We start from the raw sequence: 21,673 nt of genomic DNA, 5'->3' as shown, positions 1-21,673 counted from the left end.
GAGATGGAATCAAACAAATACTACTATTGACCAACATCCTGATTTGTACAGGGCCTTTTGAATCATATATCTGAAAAGAATTGAATTTCAGCAACATATCTCAAACAAGTGATGATACATAATCATAAAGAGGTTGGGAGGATGAGTCTTTAATTCAAGTAGAAGTTATGGGGAAAGAAAGCTAGTTTTTACATGCCATGGGCAAACCAACAGACACTACAGGTGCCAAACCAATACTCGTTTAAGAAGAGCAGCAGCCACCCTTCTGCGAAACAGGTTGCCCTTGGAACTGCACCGTTGGAGGCCTGGCATTGTTCATGGCAGGTTGGCTTGCCATCCTGCAAGTCAATAAAAGATGAGATCATTAGAAAGGGGGAAAAAACCTAGCAGAATTCTCAGATCAAGAATCTAATCCCAGTGGTGATAGACAATGATTGAGCTGTTCAAAAGTCCTTGAGATACCAAAACTCTTGAAACAATCACAAAGACCCGTGGGTAGATGCAAGGGGGTATAACCTGTTCTTGATCTCAGCAGCCATGGCCATGAAAGCCTGTTCCACATTAGTAGCACTCTTTGCACTCGTTTCCATGAACGGGATCCCAATTTCATCAGCAAATGCCTTGAGAAAAGGAAAAGGTGAAGAGAGTCAATAACGCAATTTCTACAAGAGAAGCTTGCCACTCGGCAACAGTGGTTGAACAATTGGTTTTTACCTTCGCTGTCTCATAAGACACCACCTTGTTGGCAGTGAGATCACACTTATTTCCAACCAGAAGCTTATTGACATTCTCACTTGCATAGCGGTCAATTTCATTCAACCATTGCTTGACATTGTTGAAACTCTCCTGGTCTGTCACATCATACACAACCTAGCAAAGATGTAAAACATAAGTGAACTTTGCTGATGAGATGTATATATCCTCAACGTAATGCAGCATATACAGAAAAAGATCAAAGAAATTACTTACAATAATCCCATGTGCACCACGGTAGTAGCTGCTGGTGATTGTCCTAAAACGCTCTTGACCAGCCGTATCCCACTGCATAACCCAGAAAACCAACAGGTTGCCATTATAGGATGTATGCGAAAATAATGATAGTGCAAGGTAAGGGGTAAAATGCACTCACAATCTGAAGTTTAATGGTCTTCCCATCCTGCTCAACAGTACGTATTTTCTGCAATAAAGGTGAAAATTACCATTAGAACTGTCGGTTCAGGTAAAAGAAAAACAAGGTAATGGTTAAGTGACAATTACTTACAAAATCAACTCCAATGGTGCTGATGTAACTCTCCAGATATGAATCATCCTGCATTTAAGGGATGAAAACATGATTAGTGCAATGGTAATGCCTGCATCTGCACCTGGGAATGAAAAAAAGTATAAAACCATCAACTAATAAATCAAATAGCACAAATGCATAGTGTCAATAAAAAGACAAATGAAACCATATGCCACATTCAAACTCCATAAGCAATATATTTTCAAATTAAGTATCTTTTCTGCAACACCATTGAGCTGCGGTGTATTGGGAACAATCTTCTTATGTCCAATGCAATAACTCTAATTTTTTTTTTTTAACTGCTTCGAAGTAATTATTTTCACTTGATCATGGGTCACTAATGTAATACCTACGTAGGGAGAACGCAATCTGTTGGCATGTCTCCACACATTCCACAATTCGCTTGGTTGCAAGGGGAACTAAAGGAAAGGGAAGTGAAATTTTCAAACTTTAAAATGAAATTTTTGTAATCATTATTCACATATGACTATATTGCTAACTCCGAATTATTCCATATTTGTTCCACTAAAAAAAAACATCATTCCATATTTTGTTATTAAATTTCACTTTACTTTGCATCAAAATCCCTTTGGTTTAAAAAGTGAAATAAAAATTACGTGTACAATGTATTTTACCAAATATGGTGAGAAATTGAAATAGGTTATACAACAACATGCGATAATGATTACAAAAGTTACAATTTTAGATATGAAAATTTTCACTTCCCCTACCTTTAATTTCCCTTGCAACCAAACATAGCCCAAAGGAAAAGCATACAATAAGACAAATGACTACATTAAGGAAAACTTCTGCAACCCTCAGTTTTGATTTGAAAAAATCAATACTACCTTACATCTTCATCGAAACCAGAACATTGTTAGCAGAAATGCATCAAGAATTATAAATTAATGCTAAGAACCATGGCACTTACTGTATGATGAAAGTGGAAAAAATAATAAGTACCCATATATAATTACTCTGTTAGATTTTAAATAGTTGGGACATTTCTGAAGAAAAACTAACATTCAGATTGGAGTCCAAGCTAAACTGCATTTTCCATTTGGGGCGGCTTACACATGGTTCATCCATCAGTCTACCACAAGGGTCTTCAGCAGTTTAGTGAACAAATTTAGGGCCAACAGGCCAGAAGAAGATTGATTTCACCATTGTTTAATAAGTAATACCTTAAGAGGGGAAATAAGAATAAAATAAAAACTCTTTACCAATCACACCCCAAGGGATAATGTTAATTAAAGCCAAATCAATTACCAACATTAACTACATATATATATATATATTTTTTTTGGGGTGAAGAAACATTTCCAGGATGATATTTCTTAATCCTTCAATTAGATTGTGATGATGGACATAAGCACCAAGCTCGTCATATTAGAAAATATGTCCACACAATTTCCAAGTTAATGCACACAATAACAATTAGGGAAGGTAAATTGCAAAACAATTCTTTGAACTCACAGCAAATCTCAAAAGCAGACATGACTTGCCAACACCAGAATCTCCAATCAGCAAAAGCTTGAACAGATAATCACTGCAAAAAAAAAAAGAAAAAACACGGATCATATAAGATTCCTCATGGAAAAATTGAGTTACAAAAGATGAAACAGTTCATTCACTTCAACCATATAAATTTTCCCAACACAGTTATTACACCCTTAACGTCACCAAAAAAAAAAAAAAAGTCAAGAAATATATTCACCTCGGAAAATTAAAAAGAAAAAGAAAAATAATTCACTTATTGGGTATCTTCCATTCCTACATATAAAATAATCCATCGTAATTTTGAGGTTGAAACCAAAAGAAAAGGCCAGCTTTTTAATCTCTTTCTGTTATTCTCATAACATATTTCACAATGTTAAATGGATTGGATCTCAAAATGAGAAGCAGAAAGTAACAAAGATATAGAATTCAAGCAGTTGGAAAGTTTATATTTTGATGAAAAAGGCCAGAATGTTTGTCAATGTGGAAATAATCATTAAAGAAATCTCTAGAGCACACTTGTCTATAGTTAACAGCCCCCTATCCGTCATTTCAGTAAAGCCAGACCAATTGCCATGATGTTGTTTGACCAGTATGAACATAGAAGGAGATGCACGCAAGAATCAAGTCATCGACTAGAGAACAGGAGTGAAATTCAAGTGAAAAAGGGGTTGAAGGCAGATTTTATAAAAACGGTTAACTACTCAGATTGGTTCTCACATCCCTGTGCCCAAAGGAAACCTCACTCTGCCTAAGTGCCTACACAGAGCAACACAATATCTTGTTTGGCTCATGCATAAGTCATAACAATGACAACGTACAAAAGCAAAGAGGCATTCTTATGAAAAGCATCTAGAAAATGATGGCACACATGTGCTCTGTCATTACATGCTCACTTAGTGTCATGCACGCAATTCTGTCTACACCTTTGTGATACATACAAACTAATTGTGCTTTGGCCATACAGCTCCTAAATTCCAAAATTTTCCCAAGTTGAATCCCTAATCTAGAAAGTGAATGTGAATAGGAGAAAAACCAAGCAGTGACAAAATTTCAAACAAATAAACAAAAACCTAATCTAGGAATGTTACAATATCCACTAACTAATAACCTTGGTTCTGCTCAAGCTCAAGTATATGTCATATTTCAGAAATTGAAATTGAAATTGAAATTGAAAAGTAACCAGAAGAAATTGAAATCGTATACAGTAAGCAACCATTCCTAGGTCAAACAACTACGAATAAGAGAATGGATGCAAAGCATTTTGAACAACTATAGCAACAAGAACATGGAGAAAATCAGAAGAAGAGGATCCCTGACTCATCCGAAATGGATGATATTAGGGAGTTTTTGAGGGCCTAGGTCACCTCGCAAGAGAGGCTACGCTCATTCAATATCATGGAATTCAACCTCGGCCATGATAGGAAACACAAAAGGAAGCAAAAACATATACATAAAAAAATTGACTATGAAATGGACTGCCAAACATGTAATTCAAACAAGTAACCATAGTAACAATTCCAAGCAGAAGCAACAAAAACGAATCATTGGATTTACAACCAAAGCACCAAGATCTTAGTCTTCCCGCCAGATCGCCTATCAGATTCCCAACATAAGCAGAAATTAAATCATATGCACACAAAAAACCAAAAAGAAAGCGTAACAAAGACAGATCCCCAATAAAAGACAGAAAGAACGAATCTAACTTCTTCCGCAGAACAAGAATCACAGATCTCGCGAAATAAAACCAAATCCCTCACACGCTGAGCAAGGTCTACAAAGATCCCATTTTTATCAAGCATTAGCGGTTTTGAAAACAAAAACTGAAATAGAATTACTGGAACTTACTACTCCTGATTCATGACTGTATATCGCTGAGGAGAACTGAACAACGAGCAACGACGGCGATAACGAAAGACTCCTCCGGTTCTCCGGCAAGAATTCAAAGCGAAACTCGTATCTTCGCCGGAAAAGATGAAGAGAGAGAGAGAGAGAGAGAGAGAGAGAGCGAGACGTTTGAATAGAAAAGGATTTCAAACGAAACAAAAATTCAGAGAAGAAGAGTCCCGGAAGCCAAAAAGCTCGGACGACATAAATAGGGGAGGGAGAGGTGATGTTAAAATAAAGGAATAAGTCAATTTACTTTAATGCGCCTACGCCTTTTATGAAATCTGTCATGAGTCTCATGACAGGTCATAGGCACTTACATTATTAATTAATTAATTAATCTTTAATTTAACTGGAAACGTGATCACGGATTCTCTCCAGTTACTTTTTTTTTTGGGGTTGAAGTTCTCTCCAGTTACTTGTAACCTTTGGAATGACTGAAGAGGAGTTTCTCTCTTGTTTCTACCCAAAAAAAAAAAAAAGGAGTTTCTCCTTTTTCTCTTTCACTCTCCCTGTCGGCGTCCACTGTCGATCTTCAACTTCTGAGATCCTTCGTGGAATTGCTTCTAAATCGGTTCATAAACCGGTCTTCCCAGCAACTGATGGTTCGATGGTTCGATGGTTCAACCAATCATGGTGAGCATAGTGGGCTAGGACAGTCCATAATGCACAGGCCCAATAGAATGATGCTTCATGGTTGGAACTGTTAATATTGGACTGAATTCTATTCATTCCCAATATATCTGATGTAAATGGCCTCATGGGTCTCAATCTAACCGGTTTAGTGGTTGATTAGGATTTGCCCACCTTCTTATGGCCAATGCCCATCATAAAAAATCTTTTCTGTTAATGAGGCAAAAGGAGGATGTAGGTCTTAGGCTGTGTTTGGTATGCGTTTTAGGTCAATAATATATCTTAAAAATCATATCAAACATAACCTTAATCTTTCACATTGATCTTGAACATCTGGAATTGCAATTAATTTAATATATATTTGTCAATTCATCTTCTTAACCTTAAAATTTCGTGGATCTCAGGCACTTGATCCCCAATATTTCAATCTGAACTATGCTTAAAGAAAATGAACAAAAGTATTTGTTATTGCATAGGAAATTTTTAAAATTAATGTTGTGTTTTATATGATTTCTAGGAATGCATTAATGCAAGATTAGGGTTATTGATGTGGAGTGCAACTTTAGCACCCTAATCACGTCATTTGGCATGTTAATTGGGAAATTCAAAGGTACCATGTGTATTATTAATTATAAACGTCAAATTATATCATATGGTTTACCTTTTCTTTACACATTTTTCTTCTATATTTTCATCTGTTTAGAATTTTTCTTGAAGTTTTATTTGCCTCTTAATTTTTCTATCAATATTTTTTTCTTTGTGCAATCTTTATACCTAGGTGAATTGAATTGGAGTCAAATTTAGTAAGTAGGGAAGGATGGGATCTACCTGGTAATAAAATTTGGCTCCCCTCCTGACTTGTGACATAGCAAATAATGTGATACATGATGACAAATGGATTTTAAAATTATAATTAATGGTCATGATAGAATAGCTTATTTAGTTGGATTTAATTTCATCTTACATAGTATTTTATGGGAAAGTGTTCCCTGGCTGAGGATGTGGATTATGCCAACACTCTCTGCATTTCCTATGTCATAGTGGAACGTGACAATATTCTTATTGTAAAATATTCTCAATCAGGTCACTACAAAAGCCCCTTGGCGCATTCAACTTATTATTAATGACTGTTTTGCATTGCTATAGCACTTGCTCTCTCTCTCTCTCTGGAGCATCTTTGTTCTGGTCTTATCCGTCACCCTTTCTTTGTCCCCTTCCTTTGGCTGACTCTGCGGGTGTTGCTTTCCCGTGCCTTGTAAGATTTTTTTTTTGTAATTAATGTCTTTTATTTACCGGAAAAAAAAAAAAAAAACTCTAACACTCTCTAAATGGGAGCATTAGTGGAGGTTATGCTTTCGAATAGGAATCATCTCCCCTATTATTAGTCTCGCTACGTAAGATTTCAAGACTAAAATGTATAAGTGGAGGGATAAGTTGCCCATTCCAATAGGTAATCCTTAGATTGGTAATGTATCAAATTCCTTGGCCAACTTGATCGTATGTCTTGCTATATACTTTTAAGAAGAGTGGTAGGTATGTTGTCGGTACACAATAAGCTAGCGGACAACACCAATGGGGATACATGATGGGGTATCATACACGAATGATATGGGGGTCATTTAAAAAACGAGAAGAGAGAGATAGACACAATGGGTACTAGTTTATGGTAAAACAGTGGCATACCTAACATTTTCCCATATTTTTATCATTTATTTCAAAATTTTCGAGTAAACATGTAAATAATAATATTTACTTTAATTGGAAAAAGTTTTGTGTTATATATATATATATATATATATTTGGTAAAAGGTTATGTTATACTAAAGGGGTAATAAGTAACATCACAAATTATTTAACACCTTGAGGATTATCAATAAGAATAATACAAAAATATATTGTCATGTGTGATCTCATTATAATTTATTGTATTTTTTAATTAACATATGCTTAGGACATCATGGTTGCATTTCCCTTTTTTCTTTGAAGGCTATATATATATATATATATATATTGGTAAACTTTGAAGGCAATGTCAACACTTCATCTCAGTTGAGTCCTATCGAGATATCCACTAGTGACAAAAGAAAAAATGTTTAAGCATTAATAAGATGTTCCAACTAAGATAATGACATATTTATGAAATAAAAAATCTGATATATTTAGCATAATAACAAGTTTATGAAAATACATATTAATGGTTCTCTTTATCAAAGGAGAAGGGAAAACATTTCACTTGAAGATTGGATCTTATTTATATATATATATATATATATATATAGTAAGGGATAGAAACATATTAGTATTTTCTAACAAAAAAATTTTAGTATTTAATTGTAGAACGTATTAATTAAGAGGGGGGGTTTTCCCCTTATTTGAAAATGAAATAATATATTACTTTAAAAAAAAAATGTGCTGTCGTGTAGGAATTTGTGGATCTTGTTTGTATAAACTATATACAACTAGACAAATTTTTTTTTAGATGTTTACTTATTATGTTAAAATATAAAAGTTTCACTTTTCGAGAAAAAGTAAGAAAAAAGAACACATCATGCCAATTAAATTATGCATGAACATGTTCTTTTTCTTGATGGTACTAAAGCCACTCAAATTGAGTAAAGATTTTCTAGGGTGGGCAGATTTCTTGAGTGGGCATAAAGAAGTAAATGGAACAAATACAGATCGGAATATTCCCTGATCGGATACGAATAACACGAAACAGATATGGATGCAAATCGAATCATGATTTTTGACTATCCATTTAAATACCTGACTTGTGTAACATGTCAAACCTTCAAGAACCCTAAGATCATTAGTTACTTAATTTTTTATTATTAAATTAAATATCTATTCAGATTAAATAGATTATAATCCGAATTATCTGATTTTATTTATTTATTTATTGTGAATTACAAGAAGAAAGAATGAAACAATTTTGCACATGGTACTTCCTTCTCTTGAAGGAAAAGTGTTTCTTTTTGTCTCTAGTTTTGCAGTCTTCCTGTTACGCCAACATGAAAGCCAGACCGCTAACTTAAAATCTAAATCAAAGTCTGCTAATACCAATAAAGAGAAAAGCCAGATCAGTTACTTAAAAGCCAGATCAAAGTGTGCTAAGTAGAACCAAAATCTCTCTGTCTAGGCTGAAGCTCTATTTTTTCTGTTTTACAATTTTTTTTTTCTAGTAAGGAGAAAAAAGGTGCTCAATAATAGTGAAACGATCATAGCCTTCAGGCCAAAATCCCTATACAACAAGCAATGCTTTTATAAGACGAATAAGTGATAGTGGAGTGTATCGATTTAAACCCACAATCAATAGATTCAAACGATGATAGAGCAAAGGCTTCATTTCCACTAGGCTACCAACCCTATTGACTTGTTTTAAATGGATTTTACTTATTTTAAAAAATAGAGCATCGATACTCTTGAGTCCACATTTCCTCCAAATTATTGGATTTATTTTCATTTCGATACCTCAAAATTTCAGTCGGAATGTGAATCTAAAACCATATTTAGTACTACTACCAAAATTTAGCTATTGTGTGACTATAAATGCCCTGTTTAGAAGTTTAATTACTTGCATATAGAAACAATGAAATTATAATACATCTACTATTGCTACAATACATTATCCATTTATCATCATAGAAGGTGAAAATTTCAGCCTCCATTAGTTTGATTTATCTTTGTACAATGAGCGAATTTCATCCTTAAGTCTATGAATAGGGAATCTCAATTCCTTGCTAGCGGGGCTTTAAATTTTTGGCTTTCAGAAACTTGGTGGATTAAGCCCCCATTTTTCCTAGTAAATATGTCCTTTCTTGGTAGGAGGTTCTCTCTTGCCAATTTTAGATAATGAAATTTTATTTTCTATCAAAAAAAAAAAACGAATAGCTGGTTTCTATTGGCTATTCTTACCATTTTGGGAGTTCCAAATCATGTGACATGAGTCTCTACAAATTGATGGGTCTGCCACCCGAAGAAAACCTATATACCAAATAAATTGAATTTGGTCTTCTTTTTGAAGCTTTACCATCAAAGATAAAGGCTTTGAAGCAACCAAATCACTAGTTTGAGGCAAAAAAGGAAATTGAGTTTGAGTTTGGTAATATGCTTTTTTTTTTTTTTTTTTCAAACGCCAAATAACAGCTCTCACAGTAGGAGTGTCAATTGATTCAATTCAATATACAAAATCTGAAAATCGAAACAAAACCGAAAAGAAGCTATTTTTGTTTTTTGTTTTTTGTTTTTTTAACAAGAACTGAACTAGCATTTTTAGGTTTCAATTCTGTTTTTATTTGATTCCTTATTCGGTTCACTATTCGGTTTTGATCAGGTTTCTAGTCTATTTGAACCCTATTTTAGGTTTTTAGGGAAAAAAAATCTACATATTCTCCTTTAAAAAAAAAGTTTGTTTGGATCATAATCAACCAAAATTTTTCCAAACATTAAAAGTAAAATATATTTAATATCCACATTGATTAGAACGTTAAAAATTAATAGAATTTATCCGATTCGATTCAAACGATGGTTTTAGCTTTGCAATCATAATAGAAGTAAACTAAAAAAGTTTTCATATATATATTATTTTGCTTTGGTTCGATTTTATATTACTGATTTTGTTTCGGTTCTAAGGCACCGTTTGATAACGTTTATGCTGTTTGTTGTGTCTAGAAGCAGCAGAACAAACAGCAGAAATGGCCTTTCATGTTTTCAAAAATAAAAATGGATTTTATAGTATTTAATAAACATGTTTCTCGAAACGTCTTTTGCTGACATAATGCTACTAAAAAACCTAATAGTCTCATCGGATGCCCAAAAGGGAGAGAGGGTTCGGTTGCCGCTTTTTAGGTTTAAATAGTTGAGAGATTTATCAGGCACAACAACCTTTTTTTCTCTCAAATTTGTTTCTAGAAATGACGAAATAAGTTAGACTTATTTCGTCAAAGATGTTTCTAGAATTGTAAATAGACATAAATTTTGATTTATATTTCTAGAAACGGGTAAAACAGAACAACTTTATCAAATTTTTTTTAGGCTGTTTCTTCGTTTCTGGGAACAAGAAAACACAGAAACGGCAGAAATGGAAGTTGTCAAATAGTGCCTAAATTGACACCTTAAGTAGGAGTGTTTAATTAAACAAAATGGTCACTAATAGGAAAGGGATTGAGACCTGGCTAATGGCAATCCATATTCTTTTGAGATCTAAAACAACCATTTGCATACCTACTAGCCATCTTCTTACTTGGATATAAAGCAAAGACTTCAGGCAAGCAAAAGACCTTCCCCACCTTATACATCTTGAGATTTTATCACTCTTAAAAAAGTTGGAGTCCCAAACTTATTTTGACCTCAAAAATTAGAATTAAGAGAGGGTTCTCTAAGCATCACAGGGAGCACACCAATGAAAAGCAATGAAATGATTTTGTGCATGGGAGGGCAAAGAGCTCATTTCACATGAGGAGGAGAGAGATAGAAAGAGAGGGTGTTAGTCAGCCAAAAGAATATTTTCCCTTCAATTTTTTTATTTTTTATTTTTATTTTGAAAATAAATACTTTTTTTTGGGTAATATTTTTGAGAACCTTATTCCCACATATTTGGAGACAACATTTCTTCATGTTCTTTTGTAATTTTTGAATCTCAAAAGGTTACATCACTGCAAAGGATTATTTAATTTTTTGACAAGCAATACCCCTTATAAAGACTTATATTACCACCAATTTACACTCTCAAATCAAATTGAGGGTTACAAAATGATCTATCAATATGTAAATATTTATTGATGGATTAAACTTAACTCTATTTTTGTTAGGCATATGCATTATCTATGCAAAATTTATTAAGAGATTTTCTTATTAACAAACTTTAATTTGTCAAATAATTTATAAATTTACATTTTTGATCCTTCAAGTATAATTCATATATTTTTTTCTTCTAATGATGATAAATTCTATCATTTCATATGTCCACTCCATAATGTGCAAAACATACAATGACATCTTTTGATTATAACATAATGATGAGTTATTTTCAATTTTCAATTAAAGCTCATTTGAGTGGCTTGGTTTCGATAAATTATTTGAAGTGGTTTTTTCTCATTGTGGCACATTAAACTATGATGTGATAATTTTGATCATTGGAAAAATAATACATGATTTGGGCTAAGGCACTTGTCAAACTTTAGAGCCTAATCAATCAAATATTTTCTCATGAGTTCCCATGTATGTCCCCAGGTGTCCATACATATTTACGATTCTTCAACCATTACTATGCACTTTCCCCAAGTCTTAAAAATTCAAGCCTCTCTTTTGTAATTTGGAAAACTTGTTAGAACTTAAATTTAACATGTGAGCCAAGGGTGTTTTTCCATCCTACAAATTTGGTCTCATACTATCATCTACATGCCACGATGGAAATATTTGAATAAGTTTTCCTTCACCTAATTCTTTAATGATGATGTGATGTTATAATTAGACAGGTTTATCATTAATTCCACAACCCCTAGTATTCATGATCTAATTATCCTTCTCCAGTCTTTATCCAAAATATAAATAAATAAATCCTTTCCAAGTCCAATCAATAGGTCAGGTAGAGTAAATGAAGAGATTCACCATAAATGGACCAAAATACCCTTCTCCATTCAATTGGTGGATCAAATAGGGTAGATGTAGAGATTCTCTCTAGAGAGTCAAAGGTCCCTAATTAATCATTTTTCTTTCCATGCCGACTACCCACAACGATGTGATCAGATCATTACCCAACAAAATCCCAAGATTTATAGCCAACCGTTGTTGGTAGGGCCCACCTTTCAATTGTTACATATTTCACCAATTTAAGCCAAGCTAACAATACGTGGCCGCAAATGAGAGGAATTATAGAAAACATGTTTAGCACATAAATCGGAAAAGTCAAATCAAAACGTGTTTGGCAGTCCACCACCACCTGAGCCTCACCCCCATTTTTTTCGCCCTCTGCTCCCCTACCCCATCATTCATTACTTCTTACCATCAGTGGATTCGGCAAAGTAGTATCTGGAATCTATCTACGGTCTCAAACCCTTTGTCTTCTTCGCTTCTCTTCTTCTTCTTCTCCTTCTTCTTCTTCTTCGTCTTCTTCTTCTTTCTTCTTAGCTCCTTGGTAAGAAAAGATGCACAGATCGTCGAGCACATCTCGAGCCTCTGAGGAATTCTTTGCTCACCTCTCCTCACCATTGCCATCGTCGAAGGGCTCTCAGGGTGTGAAAACTGCAGAGAACAGTGAGTTGCCTACCTATGATCCCCTGTCCGAGGCGGCGAAAAAGGAGAAGTCCCGTATTAAATTTGCAGAGAACGCTGTCCATCTAATACCTGTAGTGCTTGTTCTATGTGCCATCATTCTCTGGTTTTTCTCCAACCCAGGTATTGCCTTCAAGATCTTTATGAACCCATTTTTTATTTTCTTCTAAACACTGATTGAAATGGACGAACTTGATGTGAAAATGAAGTCTCTATTTCTGATTTTTGAATTGCTCTGTTAAAAGTTTTGGGCACTTTGAGATTGAACGGATGAAAGCTTTTTACTTCGATTGTTTCTCTTTCGGATTTCTGGATTACTTGGGCTTTTGTGAGGGAGATTAGCTCACTTCCAGTTCTTTTCGGAACTTGTCATGATTCAATTTATCAATTAGGGAAGCGTCAAAGCAAGGTCCCCTTGAAGGATTTGGATTTGTGAAGGAGGTGTGTTCATTAAATCATTTGCCTTCCTAGTGTTCATCCTCTGTTCATCCTTGGATACAAACCATAGGATGCATCCTTTCTTATTTCTCATTTCTCTTTGATCTATATTGTTCTTGTTTCTCTGATATTAAAAGTCAATCTATGAGAACTCTAGAGACAATAAAACAAGATGAAAATATTCAAATATAAACTTTATGAACTTCTCATGGCTGTTACTTTGATACACAGCAGTTGAAATGGTGAATAAAGATGATTCAGTTCTTGCCAGAATCAAGGGGTTGACAATCGACGGTAACATCAACAACAATGGTCAGATTGGCGTGCCAGCTGCCTTGGATCAACCAGCCCGAAAGTCAGATCAAAAGAAAGTTTTCAGGAAGAGAAACTGAGTGATGTTCTTCAAAAGAACCTCAACTCTCTGTTATTTGTTTTCCAATTCAACCATGACAGCTTTCAGATTGAGCTTGAGCATGTATTCCAAGTTCTTTCTTAATGAAATTGTTCTATTTCTAACTTGCATACATGAGTACCAATTTCTTGAGTGATTCACACATGCCATCATCTGATGAAACAATTTTTTTTTTTTTTTTCTACTTACAACATTAAGGTGTACAGAAGAGCAAGCTAGTTCCTGTCTGTTAACAATGTTGGGGTGAGTTAAGTCCACACTCACCAGGAGGTCTCAAGTTCGGGTACCCTGGCTGTTACCTTCACCTTCTCCCCTTCTATAGTTTACCCATTAAAAAAAAAAAGGTTCTTTCGTTCCTGTTCTTTTGCAACTAAAAACATTTATGTATTTGTACATGAAATCACAACTGAAATTTCTCTTACTCTGAAGAAGGAAAAGAGATGGATGGCCTTTGGTTGAGTGGCATTTGAGCTGTGTGACCACTGTCATAGATCTTCCCCAGCAACATAGTCCATAATCAGAATCTGACTCTCATCTGCCTAGTTCAAAGGCTCAAATTTGAAATCTGTTTGCTGCAACAATGGGTGCAACCTGACTAGTTTAGGCACAACAATGCTAATCTCAAAATCAGAAAACTAACGGAGAAGCTCCCACTGTACAAGTAGTGCTCTAACAAGGTTTGCAAGAATTTCAATGGAAAGACACGGGCCCATCTCTCTGTGCTGTATGAGATGTAGAACTTTAAGTGCACCTGCAATCTCTGTTAATAGAACCATGGCATACGGCAGGTGCAACAAGCTCCTTGCCCAAGCTTCGAAGTCATAGGGCGTGATGCATCACTTGCAAGCACAACTCCACCAGCTGATGCTTAAGGGCTCACAGTTGGCCACAGCTACCAGTTCTAGAGAGGCATCCAATGCAACTACGGAAGGTGTCCTCGACGCTCATGTCAATAACATTTAGCAACTCTGAAGGCCAGCCTTCGATCATCTCGAAGAAGCTCTTCAAAATAGATAGGTCACTGATCCTTAGACCTGGTAATAGGATATGTCTTAGTTTATTAGATAAACAATTCTACAAAACAAACATCTTTCATATAAAAAAGTGAGGTCCTAATTAGTACTTTATTTCTTTTGGGTACCGAAAAACAGGGTGAAAATGATAATTGCTCCTAAGATTCTCATATGGAAAATATCATTACACATTTGGTTTGACACATCATATACTGTAAAATTCATCCTCAGGAATTGAATCATCACCAAAATGTTAATTTAATAAAAGAGACAAGATCATTTTAGGTTTTTGAAAAATGATTCTTTTTTCATTTTTTTTCCTCCCCCTTCTTAATTAACAATGTGATGATGAGCTCAATCTGCAAAACTAAATAGGAGATTATTTCATTGAACACGGTTCCGAAAATAGGGTTACTATAGATCATTGGAGGCTGTTTGGGCTTCTTCTTTTTTTTTTTTGGGGGGGGGGGGGTGGGTGGTGGTGGTTTGTGAAGCAGGCATAGTGTGTATAATCATAACAAAGCCATTCTGATAGCCCCAGAACCAACCTAATCAAATGATCCTAACTTCTGAAAAACATTAGAAATAATACAAATAACAGAAAAAACATGCTTTTTAGGTGCAGATATGCCCTTTTCAATTGAACCAAGTTCAGTTTTTGAAAAAGGGGTATACAATTGAGCAGCTAGATCAAACTTTCAACTGATGATTTGTAAAGCAATAGAAAATCCGAACTTGAAAAGGTCATCATACCATGCTAATACAAGGTCTTCAAGATTTCTACTGGCTAAGGCAAAGGTGGTGAAAGCAAGCAATTAGTTCCTGTCAACATGTTCTAACAAAGTTTACCTGTTCCACTCTTTTCAATCTTTGCCAGCTTGGAAGAAAAAAAGGTTGAATCTGATAGCAACTGATTGGCAATAGACTCCAAATGTATATTCCTTTCCACAGCAGGGACTTCTTGGCTGTTCCAGTAGTTGAGTAATGTAAAAGAAACGAATGAGAGGAGCTTCAGGTCACCAAATGAGAGAAAAATGGGGGGAGGATTTCTAATTCACTAAATTCAAAACATAACACTGCTGAAAATAGGACAAACAAATATTTATTACCTTTCAGCTTCCTCCTTGAACTTGAAGGAACGCAGCAGCTTCCTCCCATCTTCTGATTTTACCACCATCCTGCAGAGCTGATACCATAAAGAAGTTGAGAGGAAAAAAAAACCCAACAAACCAAAGCACTTAATAAGCTTCTCTACCTATTTTTCCAGGACACAATGAAACAGAAACAGTTTATTGTTCCTGATGATAATGAAGCAAATCATGAATGTGTACATGATTGTGCATCTTCCTCAAAGGGGTTGGTAGTTGTTGCCACCAGAAATTTATCAAACTTTAGAAATCCTCCCCCCCCCCCCCCCCCTCTTTAGTAAGGGTCTTATTGAGCATGGGAGAACTATCATATTTGGAGAAGAAAATAACGGATCTATTGTACCCATACTTTTGCTTGCCTGAGGTTGAAAGAAGAACCCAGAATTTTTCAAGAAACAAGGAACTTCCTTTGAGTTAGTTGCACCATTTTCATCTTTTTCATAGAAATATCATGTGTAGCCTTGCTTTTATCTGCAATCAACCACCCCCCCCCCAAAAAAAAAAGAATTATCTTATACAAATTCCAAAGTTCCCTCCAATACGATAGAGAGCACAAGGCTTCCTACAAGAACAGGAGAGTCATCTCTTTATGATGATAATACGAGAATAATGAACTTCCTAGGATGGCATTACTCACACAAGAGGACTTTGGTTTTCAGCTATAATGTGGTGTTAGAAGTCTTGTATTCCGTCACAGTTTAATCCAAGGAATATTGGTGCAGGCGCCTCGATGAGCGCTGTAACCCTATTCTCCATTGATAGTGAAGCATGATCTCATCTCACCAAGGACGTAGGCATTCTTGCCAAACTTTGTAAACCATTGTTTATTGTTTGTTCTTGTTTTTCCATTATTTTCTTCTGCGTCATTTTAGTGTTGCATTTCTACAGTAACCACTTAAAATGCTGTGAAAAAAAAAAAGCAAGTGCCAATCCTGAGCAACTGAAAATGTCTTGTTGAGCTATTTAACACATTCCCTAATCTACTATGGTCAGGACTCAGGAATGCCAAATTGGTGAAGGTTCTTCCTAATTAATAAGGATCACTTCCCCCAGGAAAATGGATTGAATATTAAAACAGATAAATTCTCCAAAATGGGGCATTCAGACCTTCCAATTAAGTAGTAATACGGCTGATATTTCCAAAATCGATTCTTACTTCAAGAATTATTTTCATTTCACTTGGGTTTCAAGAAATTGGGTCCTGAGCTAATCCCCAACACAGATTGCATCCAACACTCTCTATCCATTATAAAAAAGAGGTTCAGGATCTCCTTTGTGAATCAAGCCATCAAGGGTTAGAGAAACTGACCTTGTGAACAGACAATGAGGTAACGAGACCTGCGATTCCAGCTCCGATGACAACAGCGACTTCCTCTCCAATATCCGGACTAGCTTCAATAAACGATAAACAAAGTGATCTATTTCTGGTTCGAGATCGAAACGAATATCTTCTCTGTTAAGGTATTGTATCCTGGGAGAGACAACCGCGAGACAGAGAAGAGCAGAAGCAGAGGAGTTGAAAAGGTTCTCGCAATAGACGATTTCTGCTTCAGTTACGTTGTGATCGTATGAGAAGAGTGAGTGAAAAATGAACAGGTCTCCGTGAAATCAAGTGGCGTAGGTGATGATCCTAGCCCAACCCCGAGTCTCCTTAATTTGGGGACCCGGTCCGGCCCTGACTCGGGGTCTGAAAAATTTCGACCTTGACCTGCCCACAGGTCTGGTGGTGTTGGATTGACCCTAGGGTTGTCAATTCTAGGCCCGCACCGGTAGGCCTGACTGAGCTTGATATGTTTATGGCCCGATCTTGATCGGCCTGATTAATAAACGTGTTCAGTCCTGATACTTGGACCATTGGGCACCCGATCTAGACCGGTCTATTTTGCACCAGCCTAGCCTGGCCCGGCCCGGTTGTAAGATACCTATTTTACCCCCATATGAAAGAGTTAAAAATAAACAATAAACAAAGAAATCAAAAAGGCAAAACCCTAGTCCGTAGTCGGTCTTCAACCTTCCTCTTCGTTTGACACTGCGCCGCGACCGCCGCTGTGGTTCTCCATTCTCCGTTGTCGCCGATTCGCCAAGCCCAAGCAATCTTCATTTCTATGGCCGACAGTCAACTGTTGTTGGCGGTTGTGTTTCACCATTGTTGCCAACTCCAAGCACTCTTCGTATCAATTTGGCCGACTGTTATTGCGCCGATAGCGCCGCGGCTGTGTTTCTCCATTGTTGCCAAGCATTTCTTCACTGCCTACAAAGGGAAAAGTGAAACTTGGTTAGTGCTGCCTTTCTAGGTACGTTTCTACTTGGATCTTCCATTTTAATTACCCTGTTCATTGATTTTGCTATTTTTGTATCTATATAAAGCCGATATTGCTTAAATGAAAAGATCGACTAACCTCTCTGGACCCAATCTTGATCTCCTGCCACCGCTGCCTGTTGAGTCCTCTCCCATTGTTCGGGTTGTTCTCAGGGTGTATCTGCACCTATTGCTTGCGTCGAGAGTCGAGACTCGAGAGAGAGGGTTATGGACTCCGTCCAAGTGAAATAGGAAAAGGAGAAGAAGGGAAAGAAATTAAAACCGACTAACCTCTCTGCTCCTTGCGGCTGCATTCGAGTTCCAAAATTGTATCCAAATCAATTTCCTGTTTGACACTTTTCTCCTCCCAATTCCCATTCATACTCAACAGGAAAGTAAGAAACAGAGCCGACGCTTTCTCCCTTAGTTATCTATTCTCTTCAATCAAAGGAAATCAATTCGCACTCGAATAGCCCTCTTTAACAAAATCACAATCACATCTCCCTGTCTGCAACTACAATCTTCATGGAGTCACATGTTGGATCTAAACGTTGTAGATATGATGTTGGATCTATAAGCTATGATGTGTTTATCAACTTCAGAGGTGAAGATACCCACAATACCTTCGTTGCCCACAGTTATAGTGCTCTCAAGAATCGTGGAATTCATGCTTTCATCGACAGCAAAGATCTATGGAAAGGAGAAGATATTGGGCCAGAGCTTCTAAGAGCAATAAAAGTCTCCGAACTCTCGATTGCTGTCCTCTCTGAAAGATATATAGAAAGCAAATGGTGCGTTGAGGAGCTCTCTCATATGCTAGAATGTCATCCTGCATCATGGAGGATGCAGACCCATCCTTAAAACTTGACTAGTGAAGCATAAGGTAGTACCTGACAACCAAGAACATGATGCAGAAGCTGTTGCAACACTGACAACTATTCAAGCAATTCGGCAGTGTTCATTTGGGTAGGTTTTTTGGTTTAACAAACCATAATTATACCATTTATTTGCGACAATTTAAAATGCTATAAATGAATAATCATGATCCAAATTAAAAGTTTGGTATTTAAAACTTGATGGCTGAATGTGAATTGTAACAAGAAAAGCTTATGATTTATTGTACCCAAAAACACCTATAAACACCCAACCCATAACAATATCAACTGTTCTCTACCCAAAACCCTAACCTCACGTCCTCACTCCACTTATTAGAGGTTTATTCCTTTTCCTTTTTTTCCTATAATTTTCTTTACTAATAAGTAAAGTAGCCTTGTTGATTATGCAAAGCAGTAACTAATGCTAAAGGTAGAGTACTAGATTCAACTGATGAACACTAAAATGTAAGCAATGTTTGTACTAAAATGCAAGCAATGTTTGTTCTTTTATTTAATTATTTATTTTTTCCTTTTAAGTAACTAATATTCTTGTTTGACCATGGATTCCAATTTTCTTTCAGTGTGGAATGCTTGCTTATTATATTTGTTACAGATCATCAAGCAAATGTTAAACTCTTACAAATCTTTATTATTGATTTATTTTTTACTGAATAAATGTTAAGTCTTATTAACGTGAATTTGAACAATATTGTTTTATTTTGAGGAAGATTCATTTTTATTTATTATTTTGCAGTATATTGTTGTTTTATTCAGTTGAATTGCATAATGTCAAATCAAAAAGATCAAGAAGTTCAGATGTCTGTTAATGAAGTAAACAGAGGGAATGGTTTTAGTCCGTCTAGTTCAAGAACTGCATCTGATCATAATACTGGACTAGTTGTTTCATCTGCTACAGTTCGTACTTTACCAAGAAAATAGGAGAAAAACTTTCATAATTTGGAAAGAGTTTATTAATATCCCTAAAGACAAAAATCCCGATGGAAGACAGAGAGCAAAATGCAAGGCTTGTGGGAATATATATCTGACTGATTCATCTATCAATGACACTGGCAGTTTGAGGAGACATCTTAAGTCTTGCCTCAAACGTAAAAATAAGGATGTTGCTCAAATGTTATTGGGTGGAGGTGATGGGAATATGACACTGAAAACTAAGAAGATTGATGCAGATGTAGTTCGAGATATGATTACCACACTTATTGTCAGACACGAGTTGCCCTTGGTATTCGTCGAGTATGAAGAGTTTAGGGCTTTGATTTCTTATCTTTAACCACAATTTAGTCCTATTAGTGGGAATACCCAAATGACTGATATCTTGAGGTTGCATACTAGAGAAAGCAAGAGGATTAAGGATTTTTTGAGTTCCTTTAATGGTAGAATGTCATTGACTACTTATTTGTGGACCTTTGTAACCACTTACTCCTATATTTCTCTCACTTGTCATTATATTGACACAGAATGGGTACTACATAAAAAATTATTGAAATTTTGCATCATGCCACCCCTACACACAGGAGCTAATATATGTGAAATTGCTTCAAATATGTTGTTGGATTGGGGCATTGAGAAGAAATTGTTCTCTATTACATTAGATAATGCCGGTGCTAACCTTTGTTTTATTGAGCACTTGAAAAAAAGTTTGGTATTAAAGAAGGCATTGCTATGTAGTGGTGAGTTTTTTCACAATAGATGTTGTGCTCATATATTGAACCTAATTGTACAAGATGGTTTGAAGTGCATTGATGAATCTGTACATTTTGTTCGATCGAGTGTAGCATATGTGAAGGCATCTCAAGCAAGGAAAGTAAAGTTTCTTGAATGCTGCAAACAATTGGATATACCAAGTCAGAAAGGGTTGCATGGAGATGTTTCCACAAGGTGGAACTCGACTTATCACATGCTTGATTCTGCCATCGTCTATCAGACTGCATTTCAATAACTAGAGTTGGTGGATAAAAACTTTAAAGTGTGTCAAAGCAATGAGGATTGGAAAAAGATTGAACACTTATGTTCTTTTTTGAAGCCTTTTAATGACATTATTGAATTATTGTCTGGGTCAAAGTACCCAACAGCAAATTTGTATTTTCATAATGTATGGAAAATACATTTGTCTTTGTTGAAAACAATAAATCAGGGAGAAGACTATGTGAAAAAGATGGCACAAGAAATGAAAAAGAAGTTTGACAAGTATTGGGACTCATATAACATCATTTTAGCTATTGCTGTTGTATTTGTTCCTCGTTACAAGCTAATCTTTGTTAGGGTTGCTTTTGATAAGATATACAGTTTGGATTCAACAGCAATGGAAAAGTTTAACCTTGTGAAATCGACCTTAGAATAACTCTTTGAAGAGTACCGGTGCATGGAGATAACTGAGGAAGAGAGGGGATTACAATCACATGCTATTGAGGACAATACAGTTGGAGATGTTTTAGATTGGGAGGTATAAATCATTATGTTTTTCCTTTTTATTTTTATTTTTTTGATTGTTTAAAACATATATTTTAATTCAATATATTACATTATTCATTTTGATTATTTTGTTTTGTAGGAGCTATCCATGTATGAGAGTTCTACCACTACTGTAATACAAGATAAATCCGAATTAGATTTATATCTAGAAGAGCCAAGGATTAAAGATCCGATCAAGCATTATGATGTATTGGTCTTTTGGAAGTCACAAGGAGCAAAGTATCGTGATCTTTCTCGGATGGCAAGGGATGGGTTGGCTATTCCGGTATCAACTGTTGCTTCTGAATCAGCTTTTAGTGCTGGAGGTAGAGTTATTGACAAATACAGAAGTAAGCTATTGCCTGCAAATGTTGAAGCGTTGATTTGCCTTCGAGATTGGATGTTCAGAGTAGACTTTAGAGATAATTTCAAACTATGTAAATATACA

At 35.7% G+C, this 21,673-nt stretch overlaps 3 protein-coding genes and 1 long non-coding RNA gene across 6 annotated transcripts; 2 read left to right on the top strand and 2 right to left on the bottom strand.

The window, feature by feature from the left end:
- LOC122080735 (GTP-binding protein YPTM2-like) lies at nt 1-4,869 on the bottom strand. Its single transcript, XM_042647551.1, has 8 exons — nt 4,628-4,869; nt 2,759-2,831; nt 1,262-1,309; nt 1,130-1,177; nt 970-1,041; nt 715-870; nt 517-620; nt 1-338 (listed from the first exon to the last, which is right to left on the bottom strand). The coding sequence occupies exons 1-8, from the start codon at nt 4,639-4,641 to the stop codon at nt 242-244; spliced, it is 612 nt and encodes a 203-aa protein (XP_042503485.1). The 5' UTR covers nt 4,642-4,869; the 3' UTR covers nt 1-241.
- A 7,335-nt stretch (nt 4,870-12,204) lies between these two features.
- On the top strand, nt 12,205-13,531 carry LOC122081384. 2 transcript variants are annotated; one of them, XM_042648489.1, is made up of 2 exons: nt 12,205-12,694; nt 13,241-13,531. In XM_042648489.1, the coding sequence occupies exons 1-2, from the start codon at nt 12,445-12,447 to the stop codon at nt 13,399-13,401; spliced, it is 411 nt and encodes a 136-aa protein (XP_042504423.1). In that variant the 5' UTR covers nt 12,205-12,444; the 3' UTR covers nt 13,402-13,531. The 2 variants fall into 2 exon arrangements, with proteins under 2 accessions (XP_042504423.1, XP_042504425.1); XM_042648491.1 differs by having other exon boundaries at nt 12,208-12,694; nt 13,244-13,531.
- Nucleotides 13,532-13,601: 70 nt separating this feature from the next.
- Nucleotides 13,602-17,170, bottom strand: LOC122081385. 2 transcript variants are annotated; one of them, XR_006141071.1, is made up of 5 exons: nt 16,892-17,170; nt 15,544-15,620; nt 15,284-15,399; nt 13,844-14,455; nt 13,602-13,737 (listed from the first exon to the last, which is right to left on the bottom strand). It is a non-coding gene; the product is annotated as an uncharacterized LOC122081385 (long non-coding RNA). The 2 variants fall into 2 exon arrangements; XR_006141072.1 differs by lacking the exon at nt 16,892-17,170 and adding an exon at nt 16,220-16,422.
- A 1,236-nt stretch (nt 17,171-18,406) lies between these two features.
- Nucleotides 18,407-21,115, top strand: LOC122082138 (disease resistance protein Roq1-like). The gene is made up of 3 exons (XM_042649622.1): nt 18,407-18,672; nt 19,831-19,996; nt 20,909-21,115. Exons 1-3 carry the CDS (start codon nt 18,407-18,409, stop codon nt 21,113-21,115), a joined length of 639 nt encoding a protein of 212 aa, XP_042505556.1.
- Nucleotides 21,116-21,673: the final 558 nt, after the last annotated feature.

The sequence above is a fragment of the Macadamia integrifolia genome, chromosome 6 (assembly GCF_013358625.1).
Source record: "Macadamia integrifolia cultivar HAES 741 chromosome 6, SCU_Mint_v3, whole genome shotgun sequence".
Lineage (NCBI taxonomy): Eukaryota > Viridiplantae > Streptophyta > Magnoliopsida > Proteales > Proteaceae > Macadamia > Macadamia integrifolia.
Note: the sequence above shows the minus strand (reverse complement) of the source record. Positions and strands in the feature narration are given on the sequence as shown.

Excerpts from the sequence above, each read along its gene's own strand:
- LOC122081384 (XM_042648489.1), top strand. The coding sequence starts at position 12,445 with ATGCACAGATCGTCGAGCACATCTCGAGCCTCTGAGGAATTCTTTGCT. Across the intron at positions 12,695-13,240 it reads CTGGTTTTTCTCCAACCCAG|CAGTTGAAATGGTGAATAAA; the intron begins GTATTGCCTTCA and ends TTTGATACACAG.
- LOC122080735 (XM_042647551.1), bottom strand. Across the intron at positions 1,178-1,261 it reads GCACCATTGGAGTTGATTTT|AAAATACGTACTGTTGAGCA; the intron begins GTAAGTAATTGT and ends CCTTTATTGCAG. Across the intron at positions 871-969 it reads GTGGTGCACATGGGATTATT|GTTGTGTATGATGTGACAGA; the intron begins GTAAGTAATTTC and ends CATCTTTGCTAG.
- LOC122082138 (XM_042649622.1), top strand. The coding sequence starts at position 18,407 with ATGGAGTCACATGTTGGATCTAAACGTTGTAGATATGATGTTGGATCT. Across the intron at positions 18,673-19,830 it reads AGATATATAGAAAGCAAATG|TTTGAGGAGACATCTTAAGT; the intron begins GTGCGTTGAGGA and ends TGACACTGGCAG. Across the intron at positions 19,997-20,908 it reads TCAGACACGAGTTGCCCTTG|GGAGAAGACTATGTGAAAAA; the intron begins GTATTCGTCGAG and ends ACAATAAATCAG.